This window comes from Amblyomma mixtum, chromosome 1 (genome assembly GCF_055824585.1).
Source record: "Amblyomma mixtum isolate Tamu chromosome 1, ASM5582458v1, whole genome shotgun sequence".
NCBI classification, from domain to species: domain Eukaryota; kingdom Metazoa; phylum Arthropoda; class Arachnida; order Ixodida; family Ixodidae; genus Amblyomma; species Amblyomma mixtum.
In genome coordinates this window covers 199,445,749-199,464,354 of record NC_143012.1, presented here as the reverse complement: position 1 = coordinate 199,464,354, position 18,606 = coordinate 199,445,749, and the positions used below count along the sequence as shown (strand labels likewise).

The following is an 18,606-nucleotide window of genomic DNA, read 5'->3' as shown; positions in this document are numbered from 1 at the left end:
GATCGACGACGGCCACTAGTAAACCTTGTTAGCGGCTGTTTACTGGCAAACAATTAACGCACTTACTTTCTCTCGTTGATTTTCACAAAAAAGCGATTTTCGTACAATGGTCCAGCCTTGGCATTCATTTTTACCGCAACTTGCCCACAACGTTATTCTGGATATCTAGCGTAGCGATCAGTAACATATCTGTATGTGTCTGGCTGCGCCTGTCTCGGCCGAGTCCTCGCTTTCATCTAGTACACAAGAATGCTTAAGGCTGGCGTTTACCTTGTGATAAATACTGAAATCTCAATAATGCTGAAAACATGACGTTATGGCGGTATTTTAAGAACTGGAGTGCGCGCTAGAAGAGCGATCACATGACGAATGCACCGGTAGTTTGATGGTGCTCTCATTTGTTTTTGTTTTTTTTTTTGCTGACACTTTCGGAGGTGGCAAAGCCAGCTGCTGAAGACTCTTGCTTCATAAGCCATTTATTTACACTTTTCCACGCTGTGACTACGGAGGCGCTGACGAGTGCAAGGAAATATTGCTCATGTGCTCGCTTCGCGCTACCAAGTGACAAGCTGTGAGCGGCGACGCAATAAGCCAGAAATGAGCAATGATAGAAATCACGGAGAAACATGTACAAAAAATAAAAAGCGCTAGGTGTTCAACGTGGTTAAACCCAGCAGACGTGCGAACGCATGTGTTTAGGCTGTTTGGCTCATAGTTTTGCTTTGCTGGGTCGTTGCACGTCTGGCGACGATATTAGACTGAAGTTAAGCTCTGATCGAGGTTAAGCTAGTCTGATATGTTCGTTCCGAAGGTGGACGTTGATGAAGACGACGGTGTACAATGCGCGCAGCGCGAGAGTGTGTTACAGTTTAGTTTTTTCCTGCTTGGATCTGCACGAAACCCTGGCCAATCTCCCACTCTGGGTATGTGCCATCGTTTTTGAGGCAACAACAACAACACGAGGTGTGTTCGGCTGCTGCGAGAGCACAGTGCTCTCGTGCAGTGGCCAGCGAAGCTGATCCGTTCGCGCCGCCGGGGGTACGAAATTGCTAGTCGCAGCAATATTTATTTTATTTCTGCACCCTTAAATTCAGGTACGCCACACGATTCTTGGTTGGGTTTCATCCCATGAAGTAGTGCTTTCGCACCAAAAGCCATCAGCAGATTGAAGAGCACAGCTGTCTAAAATGCAACATCGTCACAGATTCGTGCCCAAGTACGCTGGTAGGCCTTCGAATATCCGTGGGACGACGCCGGGCCTGAGTTTCGGTTTCTCGCGCATTGCAGCGACACTGCTTCTCTGTTGATCATGAACTCGTGAGACCGAATCAGTGGGGCAAAATGCCTCTCGCAGACACGTACATGCTTGGAGTCTAAGCTAAATCCACCGCTTTCCTTTGGGGGTATCGCCCGCTTCCATATTTTACGCTGCTCGGCGTCACTAGGCAGACAGACCAGCGAGGCCTTTTCCTGCGTACCCCCGAAGCCGGAGCGGCAACCCGTCACGCAGCAAGTATTCGGCATCACAGGCTTGCCCGTCACGTGCACTGTACTTATTTTGTAAACGAAGGCAGAGTGAAAAGAGAAAATAGTTGCTGCCGCATTGCCGGGGTCCCATTCTACCCGTAGACTCGCGGCCGTAGAGACGCTCGCTCCCTCGCGTCGTTGCCCCCACAGGACTCGTAGCGCCGCCTCGTGGAAGGCGCGGTCAACATATGAAGCTCTCCCATAGCGTTACGGAGAAGTTTCATGACCATAAAAGCATTGAAGGACTATGATATAGACGAGCTTACGTGGTGAGCTTAATGATAAGCGTCCCGCGCAAACGCAGGAACTATTAACAAGCAACATCCCAGCAATGCCCGTATAGTTGAGCAGGCAGCTCTGGTAATCTGCACATACGGAATGCTGCATAAACCCTACAGGGACCTACAGTGAGGCCACATAAATCTGCGTCTGCCAACACCGATATCACATATCACATCTTCGAAAACTCTTATGCACTCGTTTCTTCATGGCGAGCTCTCCTGTTCGGTTCGGTGCAGCAATAGACCCTAAATACTCTGCCGTCCCGTAGGTTTGTGAGAAGTGTTTTACTAAAAAACAGGAACCAGGCACTTCGGAGCAAACACGAAGTATGTTTCGTTTAAGGAGAGCGGAAGTATTGTTTGGAACTGCTCAATGTGTTCACTGGAACAGAAGAAAAAGGAACGCGTTCCTGACAAAAGAGGAACAAAGGGCAGCAGAGAAGCTCTTGTTCCGGGAAACACAAGCTTACCCTTCTACCAATAAGTGTTGCTTTCATTTAAAATAATCAGAAGAGAGATATTGTGTGAGTGTGAAGCCATTTTGCTGCGGAGATGCAGGATAGAAAACAAAAGTGGTGGTGGATGAAATAGCAAGAGTTCCAAGGCGTGTATTTACGCAAAGTTCAGAGGACAATGATGAAGTGGAACTCTAGTTTGGGCGAGTTGGTTCATGTTGAATGAAAATGATGACTAGTCTGATTAATACAAAATATTATGTAATTTTAGTATTAGTGAATTACATTAAAGTCGGCACTTCTGATTTCAAATGTGACAGCAGTTCAAGAACACCAAGAGTTGTTGGGCGGTTGAAAATTATCAGAGGAACCTGCTTGCCACATCGAAGGCAGCAGGGCTCAAATAGCTGTCGCACGGTAAAGGTTGCACATTGTGTACGAGGCGTCTAGGGAATCGCTACGCCTAGGAGCTGTGCCGAAAGCCGTCTCTTTCGAGCCACTATATGTCTTGCTTTCGGGTATTGCCACGAGTTCACTGCGCTCGAGGTAAGTATCGAACCGATCATTTTGCTCTCTGCAACATTTATATTCTGTCAATCATGTAGTAGATAGTTTATAAGCATTGCATCAGGCAAGACAATGTGAGCTGCACCTGTGTAACTGCTTTTGCTTCGGTTGACGAAATGTTTTGAAATGATTCTGGTGACTACTTAATGGTACCGCATGCTCAGTCTATTTGATACAATCTCAACAATATCGCAAATCTTTTGTACCTTTTCCCACTCAGACTTCTGCTCTTGGGAGGAGGGCTCCCCTTGCTTGACGATACCAGCTCCGGGCAGCTTCAGCTCCTGGCAGCCTCGCCGTGCCGCGCTGTTTGGTTTTCCGGACCACACGCTCAAGAATCTGCAAGGTGACTAGATTTTATTTGCAGATGCGTTTAGCTGGCTGTTCATCGGAAATTTGAAGAGAAGAAGCGCCTCTTTGATTCTAAACGTTCTTGAAATTCTTTTCATCGAGACTTTGCTAATACTAGAAAATAGAGCAAGAAAACAAGGATAAGAGCACACAGTAGCACCGCTCCTGTCTGTTGTGTGCTCTCGTCCTTGCTCTCTTACGCCGTTATATGAGATTAGCTCTTCCTATCGGACCTTTCCTAGTCGGCATGCTTGTACCTGAAGATAAAGGTTTTATTTTGAATCGGCAGGAAAACTCCTGTTGCTTTTCTTCGGTGTCAATAATAAACGACACACTAATGCGGCAATACCCATTCCTGATAACCATCAACAGAGACTGGTTGATATATATAATTAATATAGGTTGAAAGTATGATCTTGTTCATCTCTCTATGTTGCTGTGTCCGAATACCTCGTTTCGAGCTACTTCGCAACATGCAAGTGTTTGACATCATATTCTGTGCTTGTTTCTGTATTGAATGTTGTGTGCTTCCAATATTATGTTTATTTTTCGTGGCTACGCCTTGATGCAATAATGCTGTACCGCCCAGCCGTGCTCAGAAGCATTTTGCTTAAGTGGGCTGGTTATGATTATGTACGCTTACCTGCAATTAAACTATTATTATTAATATTATTCTGTTGGCATTAGTAAAACGAGCGAATTTAGTCGACCCGTAAGTGGCGGTGTCAGACATGGGCGGGGTGACATAAGCAGTATCTCATGTGAACCTTACCTACTGTCTGTTGTCTGTATTCCGATGTTTCACCAGGCCGCTACTTGTACCTGAACACGACTGGAGTAGACTCGCACCACCCAGTCGCCAGAGTGTTCTTGCAGACACGGCCACCCACTGAGGCCACCTGCGTCACTTTCTGGTGGAGCGGACGTGGCGCTACAAGCCAGCTCAATGTGTACAGGTGAGATTAGCAACGCAGCATTCCATGTTCGTTTTCCTCTCTTTCCCGGGTAAAAAAATAAAAGAAGAAACTGAGTTCGAGGAACGATAAGTACCGTAACCAAGCTGCTGTGCACACAAAAATATCTTAAATAGAAAGCTTGGCAGCCTGAATCAGTGCACCGTTTTTGATCCGTGAAGATGCATCCAAGCATCGCTGTAACCAGACGCTTTATAACGAAGCAATGTACATACAAAAAGTATGCGTTTCCTTTAGAAAGCTTTTATACAATTTATATATTTTTGATCTCATTCCTGCGCAGAACATTTTTCCTGATGCGAGTGCGTCGGAGGTTCGATATAAATCGAACCTCCGATGTACTCGCCTGGCTATTTCGTGCTGAGTGTGTTTAATTCTAACGGCTGCCAACGCTGGCGTACAACTTCGATGTTGCAAATTGCAGCCCTCGTGCATAACTTTCTCTGTCGAGGACCGCACAAAAGACAAGAATAGCTGGTCTGTGCCATTCATCAGCGTGATTTCAACGCTGGTGGTGGCTTCTTAGCCGATAATTAAGTTCACGTTCCATTTAACGATGCCAGGATGCGCAGTGCTCTCGGCCCACAGCCTCATGCGGCGCCTTGGCGGACTTGCCAAGTTCTCTCTTACTTGGAGTTCTCCCGTGATCCAACCTCCTCACTGTTGAAGGGTCACTGCGACTACGTTCTGCTCGCGTGGTTGCACGTGTGGTTTGCTTTCCGTCTTAGCCATGTGATCAAAAATCTTAAAGCCGCTTTTCAGTGGGCTTGGTGGGCTTGACAGTATCCACGTCATACTGGTTTCACAGAGTGAAGTTACGGCATTTAAATGATCAAAAACAATTGCCATTGACCAGAAGGCGGCGATCACCGAAGCCTTTGGTCTGGGGTACGCATTCGTCACAAGACAACACTCTCATGTGGTGAACTTTGTGTCTTGCGTGGTCATAAGCTGTGCAGCGAAACCAAAAGAAAAGGGGCCCCTCTGACGAAGTCATCTTATATGGAGCACGCTTTTAAAAAGGTAGCCTTGTTCGGCCTCTGAAACAAGCGGCCCCTCTGTTATAGCTGCCCGCATCAGCTTCAGCGCCTGGAAGACGGTGCTAAATATTCCAAATGGATCTCTTCCTGTCTTTTGTAGCACTATTCCTCCGAGACCCGTTTTACAGGCGCTCAAGTCTATGCGGGCTCCCGAATATACCGGTGCGCGTTGGCAAGGCTGACACATTCGGTTAGTGTGAATATGTTCCTATATGCGGTGGGAGCTTGTTGCGCGCGTTGATGACCCCTGCTCCGCCCATCGGCGCACAATAAATGGCGGCTATGCTCTCCTCGGTATACACTGCCGCAGGTAAGCCTGTTGGTGCATGTGAATTGCAGCCTGGGTTGCGTACTGCTATGACGAAGCGGCGCCTATAACGAAAGAAATCCGAGGTCCCTTTTACTTCGCTATAACGATGTTCAAAGGTGGTACGAACCATATATTACTTAGACGTAGTTCTGTGTTTTCTGGTCGGCATTTGCCGATAAAAATCTACATTTTAGACAGTCTGAAAGCAGAGCTTATTTTGTAGTGCATTAATTTTGCGCCACACTGTTTTCTCGCAGTCTCTAGGAACACCTGTCATGAGAAAGTGTTTAGGTTAATTCGCGAAAGTTTAACCAAATGACATTTTATGCATCAATCTGGTAGAAGTGAGCAAGGGAACAAGTTTTCATGATTGCTACCGTAAATGACCTTGCAGTATTACAAGAAGCACCCATTTCAAAATTTCAATCTCCTTTGTCGACTAGAAGAGAGAGCAGCATCTGTAATTGGATCGTTTCTTGCAGCTCGAATACCTTTTTTTCAAGACACCTAATTCAAAAATAAGAAACGTTTATTTTGATTTATTCTGTATCCATGTTTCAAATTTCGGAAATGAGTTGAAGATTTGGGATTGAGGAAAAATTGTCGTCTAGTCATAGATTTTAAGTTAGTCGGAAATTACAACTTATGTTACCGCTTAACTGAAAAACATATTTTACGGTTGTGGTGCTTAACGTCGCAGCGCAGGACATACGCTTGCGGAGGGTTCTTTAAAACATGGTAAGACATCACTTTACACGTGGTTTTTCTTCTTCGCACACCGCGAATAATCTTGTTTACGTTTTATTCCCACACTCACAAGCGTTTCATTACGCGGTTAGCTGAGATGAGGCAAAGTTTTATTTTTTTTTTCGTTGGATTGACCAGTGTGCATGGCAGTGCTAGTCCAGTTTTGTATTTCGCGTGCGGGTGCTTTATCGTAGCGCGTCACATTTAAATGACGTTGTTTTATAATCGACCTTGTTCCGATTTCTTCGCCATATAAAATCTTTTGTACTTTCATAGGTTCACCAAAGAAACTGTACTCCGAGATCCACTCGTGTCTGTGTCTACAGCCGGCCGATCTGACTACTGGATTGCTCGCACCGTTACGATTTCTTCGAGATCCAACTGGAACGTTAGTGGCCTACTATTCTCTCCTGGTTTTTTTTTTCTTTTTGGCAATGGTGGGAGTTGGAAGAAATTCTTTCCACGACAACTGAACACCAAGCTTTCTCCCGCAATCACATGGGTTGAGGCAGAAAGCTTGATTTACGTGATATACAATCTCTCCGAGCCTTGACCCCACCAATGCAGAGAAGGTGGTTTTTGTAGACAATGTTTTCGCTTTTTGGTTCAGATATTTTCGTATTTACTTTATTACTATATGTTTACTCTTAACCGCCTTCTGACTGTTTTCGCAATACGACAAAATTCCAGGTTCGAGATAAATTTAGAATGATGAAGGCAAGCGCCGTCATTTTGACTTGCAATATCTAATGTAGAACACTACGGCCGTATCTTTAGAGCACCATAGTCGGGTTCTAAAAAGGCTGGAATTTTTTTCTACATAAACGCGTAAATTTCGAAGAAAAATTCTACGTAATGGCTTCAAATCATGTAGCGTTAGGGCAGACTGCCATGTAGATCGCTTTCCTTACTATCCTACAGTCATTTCTTACTGTAAAGTCTGCAGGAGTGGCAGACAATGTTGTCGACGAGAGACGGCAGATGTTATTCCTGTTTTTGAACATATTCTTCTCGGCTACTAATTTCCTTTGGCCGTATTCAAAAAACTACATGATTGATAAATAGTCCCGAAGAATGTTGCGCCCCTCCACAGGTAACTTTAATTATTTTGAGCAGTACATTCGAATGGCGTAGAATCACCAAAAGATGCGAGCCACATTAGCGACGCTTTTGTTATTTTTCACAGCTTGTCTTCGAAGGTGTGGTTGCCGCCGGAGTAAAGACCGATTCGGGAATCATGTTGGACGACGTGGAATTCACTGACGGCGAATGTCCACCCTATAGTAAGTGGCGCAAAAGTTTTATGATCCCAATACAATCAATTTCTACTACAAGTTTACTTAGCCGTTACAGTTTCTACTGAATATAGAACTATATGTGCCGTGTATTTTTCTTTCAAGATTTTTGTACCTTCGAGGACGAATGCCTGCCCTGGGAAATACCTGCTAAAGGTAAGATTTGTGCCCATGTTTAATACGAAGAAATTTTAATGGCCAATATTTATGCAGACTACAATGGACACACTCCTTACTGATGTCCTTTATCCGACGTCAGCTTTACCAGACATAAAGAGAAGCGATGAATCATGCTCGGGGAGAAGTACTAGAGGACGAGGGCGATGATGCGCAGAGGGCACATAAGCTGTACTCCGTAGAGTCAGGATAGATAAGAGGAACTAAAGATTTGATTGTATGCGTACAGTTTGCTTCAGCACGGTTGTAACACCCTGACTCCGTTGGAGTGTGGACAGCGCACACACTTACAATGAGATGAAGGTTTTATGTGCTTACCTGCCTTAATGCTCAGTTTACATTTCTTCTTATTGGTGCACCTACGAAAAAGGCGAATTTTATGCCTTTAAACCTCCATTTAACGACACCAAATAGATATTATGGTCACTGTTACAACAGGTAGAAGAAGCATCATTACCACTGGTCTGTTTCGCAAAATTTACCGGGGAATAAAGCGGAAGCCGTCAAACAAAGACCTCAAAGACCAACAAACCAATCACCGTCAGAACAAAGACCTCAAAAGTAGTGATGGTGCTGAATTAAAATATACAGACACAGCTTGCAAATTTTGTGGCGGGAAGTACAGCTACCATATACAGCAGACACCGAGCACGGATGATTCAAATAATCTTAGATTTCTGTTTTCAGAACGGCAGCGGTTAATGGGGTGCCTTCCGCTCCCTGGTTACAAATCTGCTCGTTCCAGAACCTCGTGACCAATCCCTGTACGCACATCGCGCTTCCTTTATCTTCTTGGGGGGTGCACGTTCTCATCCGTGATGACATGACAACATCCCACAAGCAGTCCTAGCCTTGCGCTTTGAGCAGCCTTTGTGGTGATTGTAAGACACCACCGAACGCTTCTGAACGCCTCTCAAACGCTGTAGTTTTTGGAGAGCAGAGTGTTTACGAAAATGTGACGCTTTGACACACGCAGTACTCGCCAGGGGCTCTGCCCGCAAACACGTCCCCCGAACAAATCCGCAAGGCTCTGTCAAAACACCTTACAGACGAAAATTCCACGTTGCGTAGTGCAGGAAGGGAAAATGTAGCAACGTAACCTGAACGTGGTGGCAGCACTTCAAACCTGATGCACGCATAGCTAGAGGACACCTCACTCTGCGGAAGTCACAGAGAGCGTGCGTCTGTGTAAGCGTTATAAGTAAGTATAAGAAAAGGCGCGGCACCACTATTACATTGGGTGGCCAACTGGGCTGTCCTATTAAGGAAGTGATGAAAGAAGGAGAGACAGTGGCAATGATTTTGAATAGTTGGGAACGTTTACCCTTGCTGTCACTGAATTTCGCGGCAAGCGTAAACACTGAATTTTTTTTGTATGTAGTCTCGTTATTCCGCTCTCCCTGAAGTACTTCTGTGGATGGGAAGGCTTCCTTTAATTCATTTGTTTGCTACCACACGCTAGCTGCTCAAGTGCGTTAGTGAACGTTGAAGGACATACGAATTATATAGTGTAGTATTGGCCCCCCGAGCAGAAAAGGGCATTCCTGCTGAATGTTTCGCTGGCATGAGCTCGTCAGCATCATAAAAGCCACACGGCGGCAAAAACAGGACCTCCAGACTTCGGTAGGGCTTGCATCGGAATGCTTCCTTTAGTCTTGGAAGCGCTCGCTGACATGAAAGCGTTTTCGTCATAAGCGCTGAATGTGACGCCCAAAGCAGCGTGGGGCCCACCTGAATTAGCTGAAAATTCTGTAAATTATAGCGATCGCGTAGATCGAAACCAGCAAGTTAGTGAAGTTTGACTTTTTTTCTATTGCTGAGTGCACACATAGCATGAGCTTAGACTTCGTTACCACGCTCAATAGAAGCAACAGTGTTCGGAAAGAGAAACTTAGATGTGATGACTACAGAGTTCTTAGACACTGCGTGATGCGACTATTAGAACTAGGTTTGCGGCATCTTTGAACAGTCGCGCTGAAATGATCGTAGCATTCGTCAGGTGCTATGAGTTCAACAAATAGGCATGGACATGGTCAAGAAACAGCGCATGCTAGGAGATTACACCAATTTTCTTTTTTCCTTTCTGTTGAACACTGATGGCGGGTGCCGAAATTTCCGGGGTCCATAGTCTTATCTTCAAGGCACAATAACGCTGTCTTCCTTGCGTCCAAAGGGTGCCAAGCCAAGTCTTTCTCGACGTCTACAACTACCACCATCTCTTGGCTGCCAGTAGAGAAAAACTCGTTGCTCCGTGGAAAGATTCTCACTTGCCATTGGAACAAAACTAAAGCATGCGGTGACATATGGTGCGTGAAGGTGTTGGTACTGAAGACTCATCTACCAACCCGCTTCAGAATCTGACTGCTAAAATTCGTCGTGTGAGTGCATCAGCTAGTTCAACCGGCAAAAAAAAAATCAATGCTGTGTTTCGGCGGTAGTGGTCGATGTTCAGCGCTATACAGAACGTGGTAGAGGTCGCGGAAACTAGAAGCGTTTGTGTTAATTTTCTAGGAATATGTCAACAGATTTCCTTCGGCATGAGTCATCAATATGATGAATCATCAAAAAGCAGTGTTCTTTTCCTGTGGAGTGCCTACATGCGACATTTGAGAGATCTGCAATGGTTAACAAAAGCATTCCTTAGATGTATATTTTATTACTTAGAATGGAGAACACATTGTCACGAATATTACACGGCACACAGTTAGAGACACAATAACTGTTCCAGTCTGCCGAGCGGTCATCAGTCAGAAAGCGAAGCACTTCTTCTTTCTCGTCACAAGCGAGATGGCGAAGCACTTCTTCCTCCACTTCGGAGCTGTACCATTGCTCCCTCCTCTGCAGTATCGCCTCGATGCGGCCCGCGTTCACAGGGGGGAAAAGGGGTTAGACACGGAAAGTTAAACACAGCTTATCACGACACAGAACCGGCGGCACTCAGCGTCAAGCACAATCAGCACGACGGTCGTGGTACGGCTTCATACGAACAACGTGCACAACATCCGGATGCGGTGGTCTGCGCGTTGGGCGGCCTGGAGTTGCCGGTGAAACTTCGTACGTCACGTCACTAATGCGGCGGAGGACACGGTAAGGTCCGAAGTATCGGCGCAGTAATTTTTCAGACAACCCACGGCGACGACCTGGTGTCCAAACCCACACATGGTCGCCTGAACGATTCGCCGTCCGAGATTGTAGCGGTCAGCGTCGACGTGGTGTTGACGGTGTATTACCTCTCTGCCGTAATCTATCATTTTTTGAAGGACAAGAAATGCCGACTGAATGTGCAGGATATTTCAGCTGACAAGACGCATTGATGTCATTGTTCTGCTTTCAGGAGACGAGGCAACCTTTGAAGTGGAGCGAGCCGGATCCTTTGACAAACTTCCCCAAGACCACACAACACAGACTGCAGATGGTAAGTTCCATAGTTCAGAGGCGCGCATAAAACCGCTTTGGCTTAACAGTATTGATGAACCTCAAGTGCCTAGCTCTCGGGGCAACTATTTGGATATAACCATGCATTGCGGGACCTATACCCAGTCTTGAGTGTTCCTTTATCGCACAACAGGAAGGACCTAAAATATACTACGAAGACGTTGTGCACCCTCCGCAGTAGCTGCATTATAAAGTCGTGACCTTGCCCAAGTAGTAACCAGAGGAGAAGCGAGATAATAGCTACGTGCCATGGAGAGAGGGATTGACCTTGATTTTACAACGAAAGCCGTTAAGGGCAAGTTTTCTGGTTCTGCAGCGTCGACGTTGGCATCGTTAAAGTCGACGTGCTACAAGAAATAAACTAGGAGGAAATCAGACTGGCGCCCTCTGTGTGCAGCAGCGCGTATACAGGGCACCACAAGCACGGCCTCCTTGGGCGCGATTAGGTGTCTCAGATAAGACTTATTCAGCACCGCAAAAAGCTGCTGTTCAGACTCACGTTACGCTGACGGAAAAACCGGTGGTAAGTCCTTTAATTTCTTTTTACTGCAAAAAAATTGCTATGAGCAACTATCAGAAGGGGGAGAGGGGGAGGAATTGCTGAAGGGGGTGGCTTCCTAAAGCTACCAACATCAATTGCGCTAGAAGCAGGCAAGGAAGCGCCCCGTTAGTAGCACTGTCTACGCAAGAAACGTGTACGCGCAATGCGGGCGCCGTCAGTATGCATGGCTGCGGAATCAACTCCGGGCATCTATCGCGTGTTGCGTAAATCAGAGAAAATCGAAAAAAAATTCTCTCGGCCTAACCGCACGGTTGTTCGGGCTCAAATTTCGCACAGAGGTTGCATTTGGCGGTCAGTTTTGTTTTATAACACATTTAGGTGGGGTATTTGCCTGATTCGGTCAGAATTATTTGGAAATCCCCATCGTCTGCGGCGACGGGGAACCAAAACCGAAAGGCTTCTCAGCAGTGGTACCCGTAGCGCCATCTCGTACCAACCGGAGAAACCCAGCTGCGCTAAATTGGTGAGCAAATCATCTTTACTTGGTGCTGTCTGCTGCGAAGCAGCGCAAGACATCACCGAAAATGCAGTCGTACAGCGATCAAGAGAAGGCCATGGCCGTGATTTGGATGCGAGTCCAAGTCCTCCTACGCCGCCCTCCCCGGTAGTACGGCCGTGCCGGTAGAGGGCTCGTTTCTCCGGTTGGTACGAGATGGCGCCACGGGTACCAGTGCTGCGAAGCCGTTCTGTTCTGGTTTTCCGTCGCCGCAGACAATGGGGATTTCCAAATAATTCTGACCGAATCAGGCAAGTACCCCACCTAAATTGGCATAAAACAAAACTGACCGCCAAATGCAACCCCTGTGCGAAATTTGAGCACGAACAAACGTGCGATTAGGCCGAGAGAATTTTTTTTCGATTTTCTCTGATTTACGCAACAGTCGGTATGGTAGCCGGAGCCTGCAAGCTCCGGCTGCGTGTCCGCGGCGAATGATTCTGATTCGCAGGAACGACCCTTAGCGATGTTTTTTGAAATGAGCCGCTCGGATGCGTATTTGTCTGCTTTTTAAATGTTTACTCTTGAAACTGGATCATTTGGTTAAAAGTTTCGATTTCTGTAATGCTATTGCGCTTGTCTCTGAAAATCATAAGAAATCATTTTAATTCAGGTATTCGCTGAAAAAAAATGTAACTCTATGTCTTTCAAAGAGAGGGATCCCTTGACGCTCTCATTTCTTTTCACAGGTTACTATCTTCTCTTCAAAAGCCCTGGCATCGTGGGCAACCGCACGTCAATGGAACTGCGGGAGCCCCTTCGTTATCAATGCTTGTCTTTGTGGTACTACCTGCCCGCCCTATCCGACGGCGTGAAACTCCAGGTGCAAGACGAAGGCGTCTCCGTGGGTAAAGGAGTATGGAAGCGTCACGCGATGTCGTTCACGTCGCTATGGGTGCGTAGGCAGCCATCCTCTTGTATGTAGTTGTGGGATGCTAGACGGTGTGGTTTGCAAAAGTCCAGTTGAGAAAGACACTCCTGATTTCGATGGCATAGTCACTCTTCTCAACCGCGGGCAAGCGCTTCACATTCTGAACAATGGAAGAACGAGTTGGTTGGATCTGACTTATGTGGACGAGTTAAAAACTGCGCTAAGAGCCGACAGGACACAAGGCCAGAAGTGAACCAGAACGCATGCTGTCTTAAAGTGGAACGGGCTGCTTTAGTCCTGTTAAGCTCTTTCATTGTTTGGTTCGTCTCTTTGGCGCTGTTTTTTTTTTTATCACCGCAAAGATTAAGTCTTCAACCTTGCAGAGTTGGCTGCGGGAGGTGGAGGGAGGGGGCTACGCGAATAACAGGTTGTGGATCTAAAAAAAGAAGCGTACAATAACAAGTAGCATGCGAAGGTAAGAATAGTTTTGGAGCATGTTACTCTTTCCAGAGTTGGGCGAGAAGTGAAAAAAATCTTTTGAAACATTCACTCTCCTTCAGTCGCGTTCGTTGACTTACTGCCAGTTAATTCCTAATGCCGCTGTTATGAGCCGCAGTTCATAGCTGTTCCAAATAAACAGTTGAAAAGCAACCACAATATACAAGCGCTGAATTACTTATAGGAGCTTAGAAAACGAAAAGTAAAGCGCAAATCTTTGTATCGTATGCGTGCCTCTAATAGATCCTGCGAAATATGACGAAATCTGACAATAAATAGCGGTGTGACTCGATAAAGTAAACACCACATTAAACAAAAAATCAAAAGTTACTGTGAACTAGTTAAGAATTCCGGGACGCATTATTGAGGTGGCCTCCGTTTTCTAGTTTCGTGCATGCTTTCAGGAACAAAATATTTGCTACATTCTCTATTTTGTTGCTTTAAATTTCGCTCCCCGGGACCTAGAAGATATGAAATTGTTAAAAACTTCAAGACTGCAATCTGGCAACAGAGAAAAAAAATCATGCGCCACCTTATTTGCCCTATTATGGGATTCGACGATCTCCAGACGAAACGAAAATTTCCGGATAACTCTTTCAACGACACACTTTATTTGGCTAGCAAGAATCAATTGCGGCTATACGTGAGTCTCAGAGCCGTGCTACAGTGTTTTCACCACTTGCGCAAATACTACTGAGTTCTCATTCTCGCATTGTTCATTGTGCTTTGAGGCAGCACAGGCAGATATCAGTAGTTTAGAGTCTTGTTTCGGGGTGGATGTCGAGCATTTTTCTCCACCAGCGAATCTGGAGAAATTATTGTCATTGATAATTTATAGAGAGAAATTTGGATTTGAAAAACTGAATGCATATAATAGGTATATAATTATTCTTACAGCCAATAATAAAGCACGTAATATTGCTTACTCCTTATTTCGCAAAAGCAATCTACACGTACTGAATTTATGCCCAAAAGCATGTTCATTGTGCACACATTTACATATCTGGTAGAAATATTTTCGGTAACTGCCGACTTGAACTGAGCCCGTGCAAATAAATTTGCAGATGCGTTCACTATCGGCAGTGAAAAATAGGTATTGTAGCCATACGCTTTTCTTTCGGTGGTGTAGTGTGGATAGACTGCATGATCGATGACTGGCAAATGGTTTTGGCTTACAAATTTTTGCCATTACGGAGAATGAGGAGGCTAGTATTTAGACTCCCGTTGTACGGCAGGCGTGAAAGAATTTATTTGATCATTTACTTTTTAGGAAAAACCGATCATTGCCACCTCTGGAAAAAATCCACATGGCTTTGTTGCTATCGACGATGTACTGGGGAGCGAGGAGTTTTGCCACCAACTGAGTAAGTGCAAGAAGTCTGGAAAGAAAATGAAACATATTTTGTTTGAAAGGAAGTGCCTAAAGGAGCTACGTTTTCACGCAATGTTCCGCATTGAGACGTGGATACCCTCACGAGGGCATCCACGTTGCTTCACGAGGACACGTTGCCTGACGAGGGCCTGCCCTCGTGAGGCTTCCTCACCGTCCAGTCTTGGGGGATTGAGGCGTCTTCAGCGTCAACTCATGACGGATTGAGTCAGTGAGGTGAGGGCGAGTGACAATGGGCATAATAAATTTGCGAAGGTTAGTTTAATTAATGGCATAGGTGGTGAGGTATTGGTGAGGGAGGACATGATGCACGCGTTGAGGGTGTGTCACCAAGTCACGAAGGAATCGGCAAACGGAAGGTGGCTGCCACGGGAAGACCCCAGGGGATCAGATTGGATGAGCACAATACTCTAACCGAAGAGCTGCGATGAAATTTCACATTACTGCCTATTGTGATCATCTGTCAATTTTTTTTTATCACGGACACTAACTTTGCTTCCCATACAATGGTTAGACACTACTGAGTTTGCGGGGACGAGGTTGAGGCATCGGGGCAAGGGGATGGGGGTAGTAGGGTAGTAGGGGGGCAGTCAGTTCGGGGCCTGCAGGGTTGCTGACCGTAGGCTGACTCTCGAAATCGAAGTCAAACCGGTAATATCGAAGTACTCCACGAGGAGTCTTAGGGCTGGAAGATGGTTTCGGCTGGGGAACAGCAGGCGTTGTCCTCTGTCGGTAGGTGAGCCTGGATTCAGCTCTCATGCTTTGATTGGTTCTTTAGCACGTCGTGAGAAGCTTTGCTGCGCTTTTCACGGCCTCGATTTCATGAACAAGCTCATTTTAATCGCTGCCAGGAGGAGCACCAGACTGATCCGGCTGTTGTCAGTGATCGGCTACAGCATGTGTATAGTCCCTCTGCTTTTAATGTGATCATTATCGGCAACTGATAACTTCAGAGTTCGAAGCCTAAAAGAGCCACACGGCTCGATACAGCCGAAACCGGATGGAATGAACAATAGCTTGCTCCTGTTGTGATTCAGTAACAACGGCACATATCGCCATAAGAAAAATGACCGAAGCGCCAAACCGCTGGTTGGGAGGGTGAGGGTATGGGAGGGCTGCCAAAGTGAGGTTGAGGGCGAGAGAGCAGGACCACCAAATTTTATGAAGTGAAGATTAGCATTGGAGCGAGGAAATTTTACAAAGTTAGGGCGAGGGAGCGCCAATTATTTAATTGGGAGTGTCAGGGAGGAAATTCAAGAATGAGGGTATCTGAAGTTCGAACATGACTTAGTAGAACGTTAAGCTGGGCGAGTTGGTATGGGTTCATAGTTGAAAAACAGCGCACAAAAGACTAGAGACAAGAGTCCTCATACCCTCAGCGCTTGTCCTGTCGTTGCCTTTACTCTTGTTTCTAGTCTTTTGTGCGCTGTTTTTCAACCATGCAGTTGGAAGTTTATTTACTTTCTTTACAAGCAGAAAGGTAGCTAGTAAAAAAGCTATGCGAGGAGCAGCTTGACGAGGCCTTAGTCCCTAAAGTTGGCAGTCATCTCTGTGCGTCAACTGCTGTTGTATGTGTTGTATGCAAGACAAGAAAGTAAACAAACAAAATATAAAAGCTCTGGCATCACACATAGCAAAAAGTAGAAATGTCGTGAACAAATATTACGCAAGAGAATACTGTTACATACAAAAAAGAGAAACCAGATTGGTTTGTAATATTCCTTTGAACTTAATATAGAACAACCTACACACCAAGAACAAATCAGCTATTTATGATAAACAAACAATACAACAATGGGTTGCAGGGAAAGCAGGCATAGGGAATGTTCACAAAACGGACAGCGTATTGAATGCAGCATGAAATGACAGTCCTTCATGCATGAGCCCTTTCTGCTCCAATATGTTTAGTTGCGATGGTAATGTTTACTTGAGCAATCTGAGGCCATAGTTGGTACGTCGGGAGGTACGTGCCACGTTTCAGGTGAACGCGTCTTACAAAAGTTGGTATATTTGATGCAACCTGCGAGCTGTAATAAACAATTAATAGAACTTTTACGGGCAACTTGGGGAAATCAAGAGGCGAAATTTAAGAAAGCTACTTACTTTAAAAGGTGTGAAGTCGTGTAAATACCAAGTCTTTAAGGCTAAAATAAGGAACTCCAGCAGTTTTTCTCATGGCCTTTCTTGGTAATGTAAGAATCATATTAATATTTTGTGCTGGAGTGGTGCTCGAATTGATTTTGGTTGATTTTCACCTTTTGCCCTCTGCACTAAGGCACTGTGTTGTCTAAATTTTCTTGAATAAAAAAAAAAAACAAGGTGACAATAAAGAATATGCGATTGAAGTAAACCCTTATATATCATAAGCTTTACTTGTTGAGGAAAGAATGAGCAATCTTTACAAAGTATTCCACTCCTTTCCTATAGTTACGTTGAATACAGCTAACAAGACAAGTCCCCTTGTCGAAACGTTGGCCCAAGCAACCAGAGGTTTTCCCCTCCCTTGTTCATTTTGTGATCGCCAAGGACCATCTACCACACCCTCTCTCTACCATGGACGCTCATGCTAAGACAGGCTCTCTGTAGAAATTACTCCTAGTATTTTAAAGCTGTTAACTACCTCAATTATTTCATTGGATATATGCATCGGTTCTCATCGCATCTATTCCCGTATGCGAATCATTAACGCGAGAGGGTTAAGGGTGCCGTTGAGCAGAGAACTCGCCAGAGTTGTGTACGTTAGCATAACAGGGAAATCAGGGCTGTAGAAGTGTTTTGGCGTCACAACCAGATGACCTCGCGCGTGTAATTCAAATACCTCGCAACGATCACGTAGTGTAACAGTGATGACGTCACGGAGCACTTCCTCGTTGCTCTACAGGGTCGTGACATCATTATAAAACCATTAAACCTTGCCTGTGAAGAAAGAAAACCAATTGCGCTTTACGGAAAAATGGTCCAGCTGGGACTCGAACCGTTGCCTCTTCAGCAGTGAGCCGGGCGCTGTAACCCTCGACTACTTAGGAACGCTCGTTCAAGCTGATAAAAGAAGTTTTTGTGCGGCTTGTTGCAAATAAAATAATAAGACGTAGGTAAAAGGTTTAAAAAGACATAAAGTAAAATAAAAAATAGTACACTTGTTTGCGAAGTGATATGCAAAGAGGACCCCAGGCCACGATATGGACCCATTGACGCAATCGCACCATAGCCTTAAGGCGGAGCTTCAATGTTCTCCAATTTTTTTTCTGTGTAAATGATATCTGCACAGCGAGGACGACGGCAGCGATTATATGCGGCAACAAGACCGTCACTTTCGACCGGGTATGCGACTTTGTGCGAGATTGCGACGACGGCACCGATGAACGAGACTGCGGAGAATGCGACTTTAGCGAGGGCTCCTGTGGCTGGAGGCTGGACGCCCCCCTCAACAAGTTCATCAGTGCGTGGCGCAGAGAGCGTATAGGAGACGTCCCAGCGTCACCTCCAACGGGGGCTCAAGGTCAACGGAGTGGTAAGCCTGCTGTGGAGTAGAACTAGGCACGAAAACATAAATGTTGTTCAAAAAAGGAAAAAAAGGTTTTAATGTGCATAGATTAGGGACAAAGGTAACTTGGTTTTCAGGCAGCTTTC

The 18,606-nt window shown here is 45.6% G+C and overlaps 1 protein-coding gene across 3 annotated transcripts in view; it reads left to right on the top strand.

Moving 5' to 3' along the window:
• LOC149370516 (MAM and LDL-receptor class A domain-containing protein 1-like) overlaps positions 1 to 18,606 on the top strand; it is a 197,706-nt gene that overhangs the window by 102,547 nt on the left and 76,553 nt on the right. For all 3 annotated transcript variants that reach the window (XR_016285828.1, XM_089562058.1, XM_089562069.1), the window contains 9 exons: positions 3,051 to 3,176; positions 3,990 to 4,137; positions 6,529 to 6,640; positions 7,439 to 7,535; positions 7,653 to 7,703; positions 11,059 to 11,139; positions 12,907 to 13,112; positions 14,857 to 14,950; positions 18,245 to 18,487. Coding sequence is in view for 2 of the 3 variants with exons in the window: in XM_089562058.1 (XP_089418184.1) it covers positions 3,051 to 3,176; positions 3,990 to 4,137; positions 6,529 to 6,640; positions 7,439 to 7,535; positions 7,653 to 7,703; positions 11,059 to 11,139; positions 12,907 to 13,112; positions 14,857 to 14,950; positions 18,245 to 18,487 (1,158 nt within the window). In the remaining variant the exon portion in view is untranslated. The remainder of the gene's footprint in view (positions 1 to 3,050; positions 3,177 to 3,989; positions 4,138 to 6,528; positions 6,641 to 7,438; positions 7,536 to 7,652; positions 7,704 to 11,058; positions 11,140 to 12,906; positions 13,113 to 14,856; positions 14,951 to 18,244; positions 18,488 to 18,606) is intronic.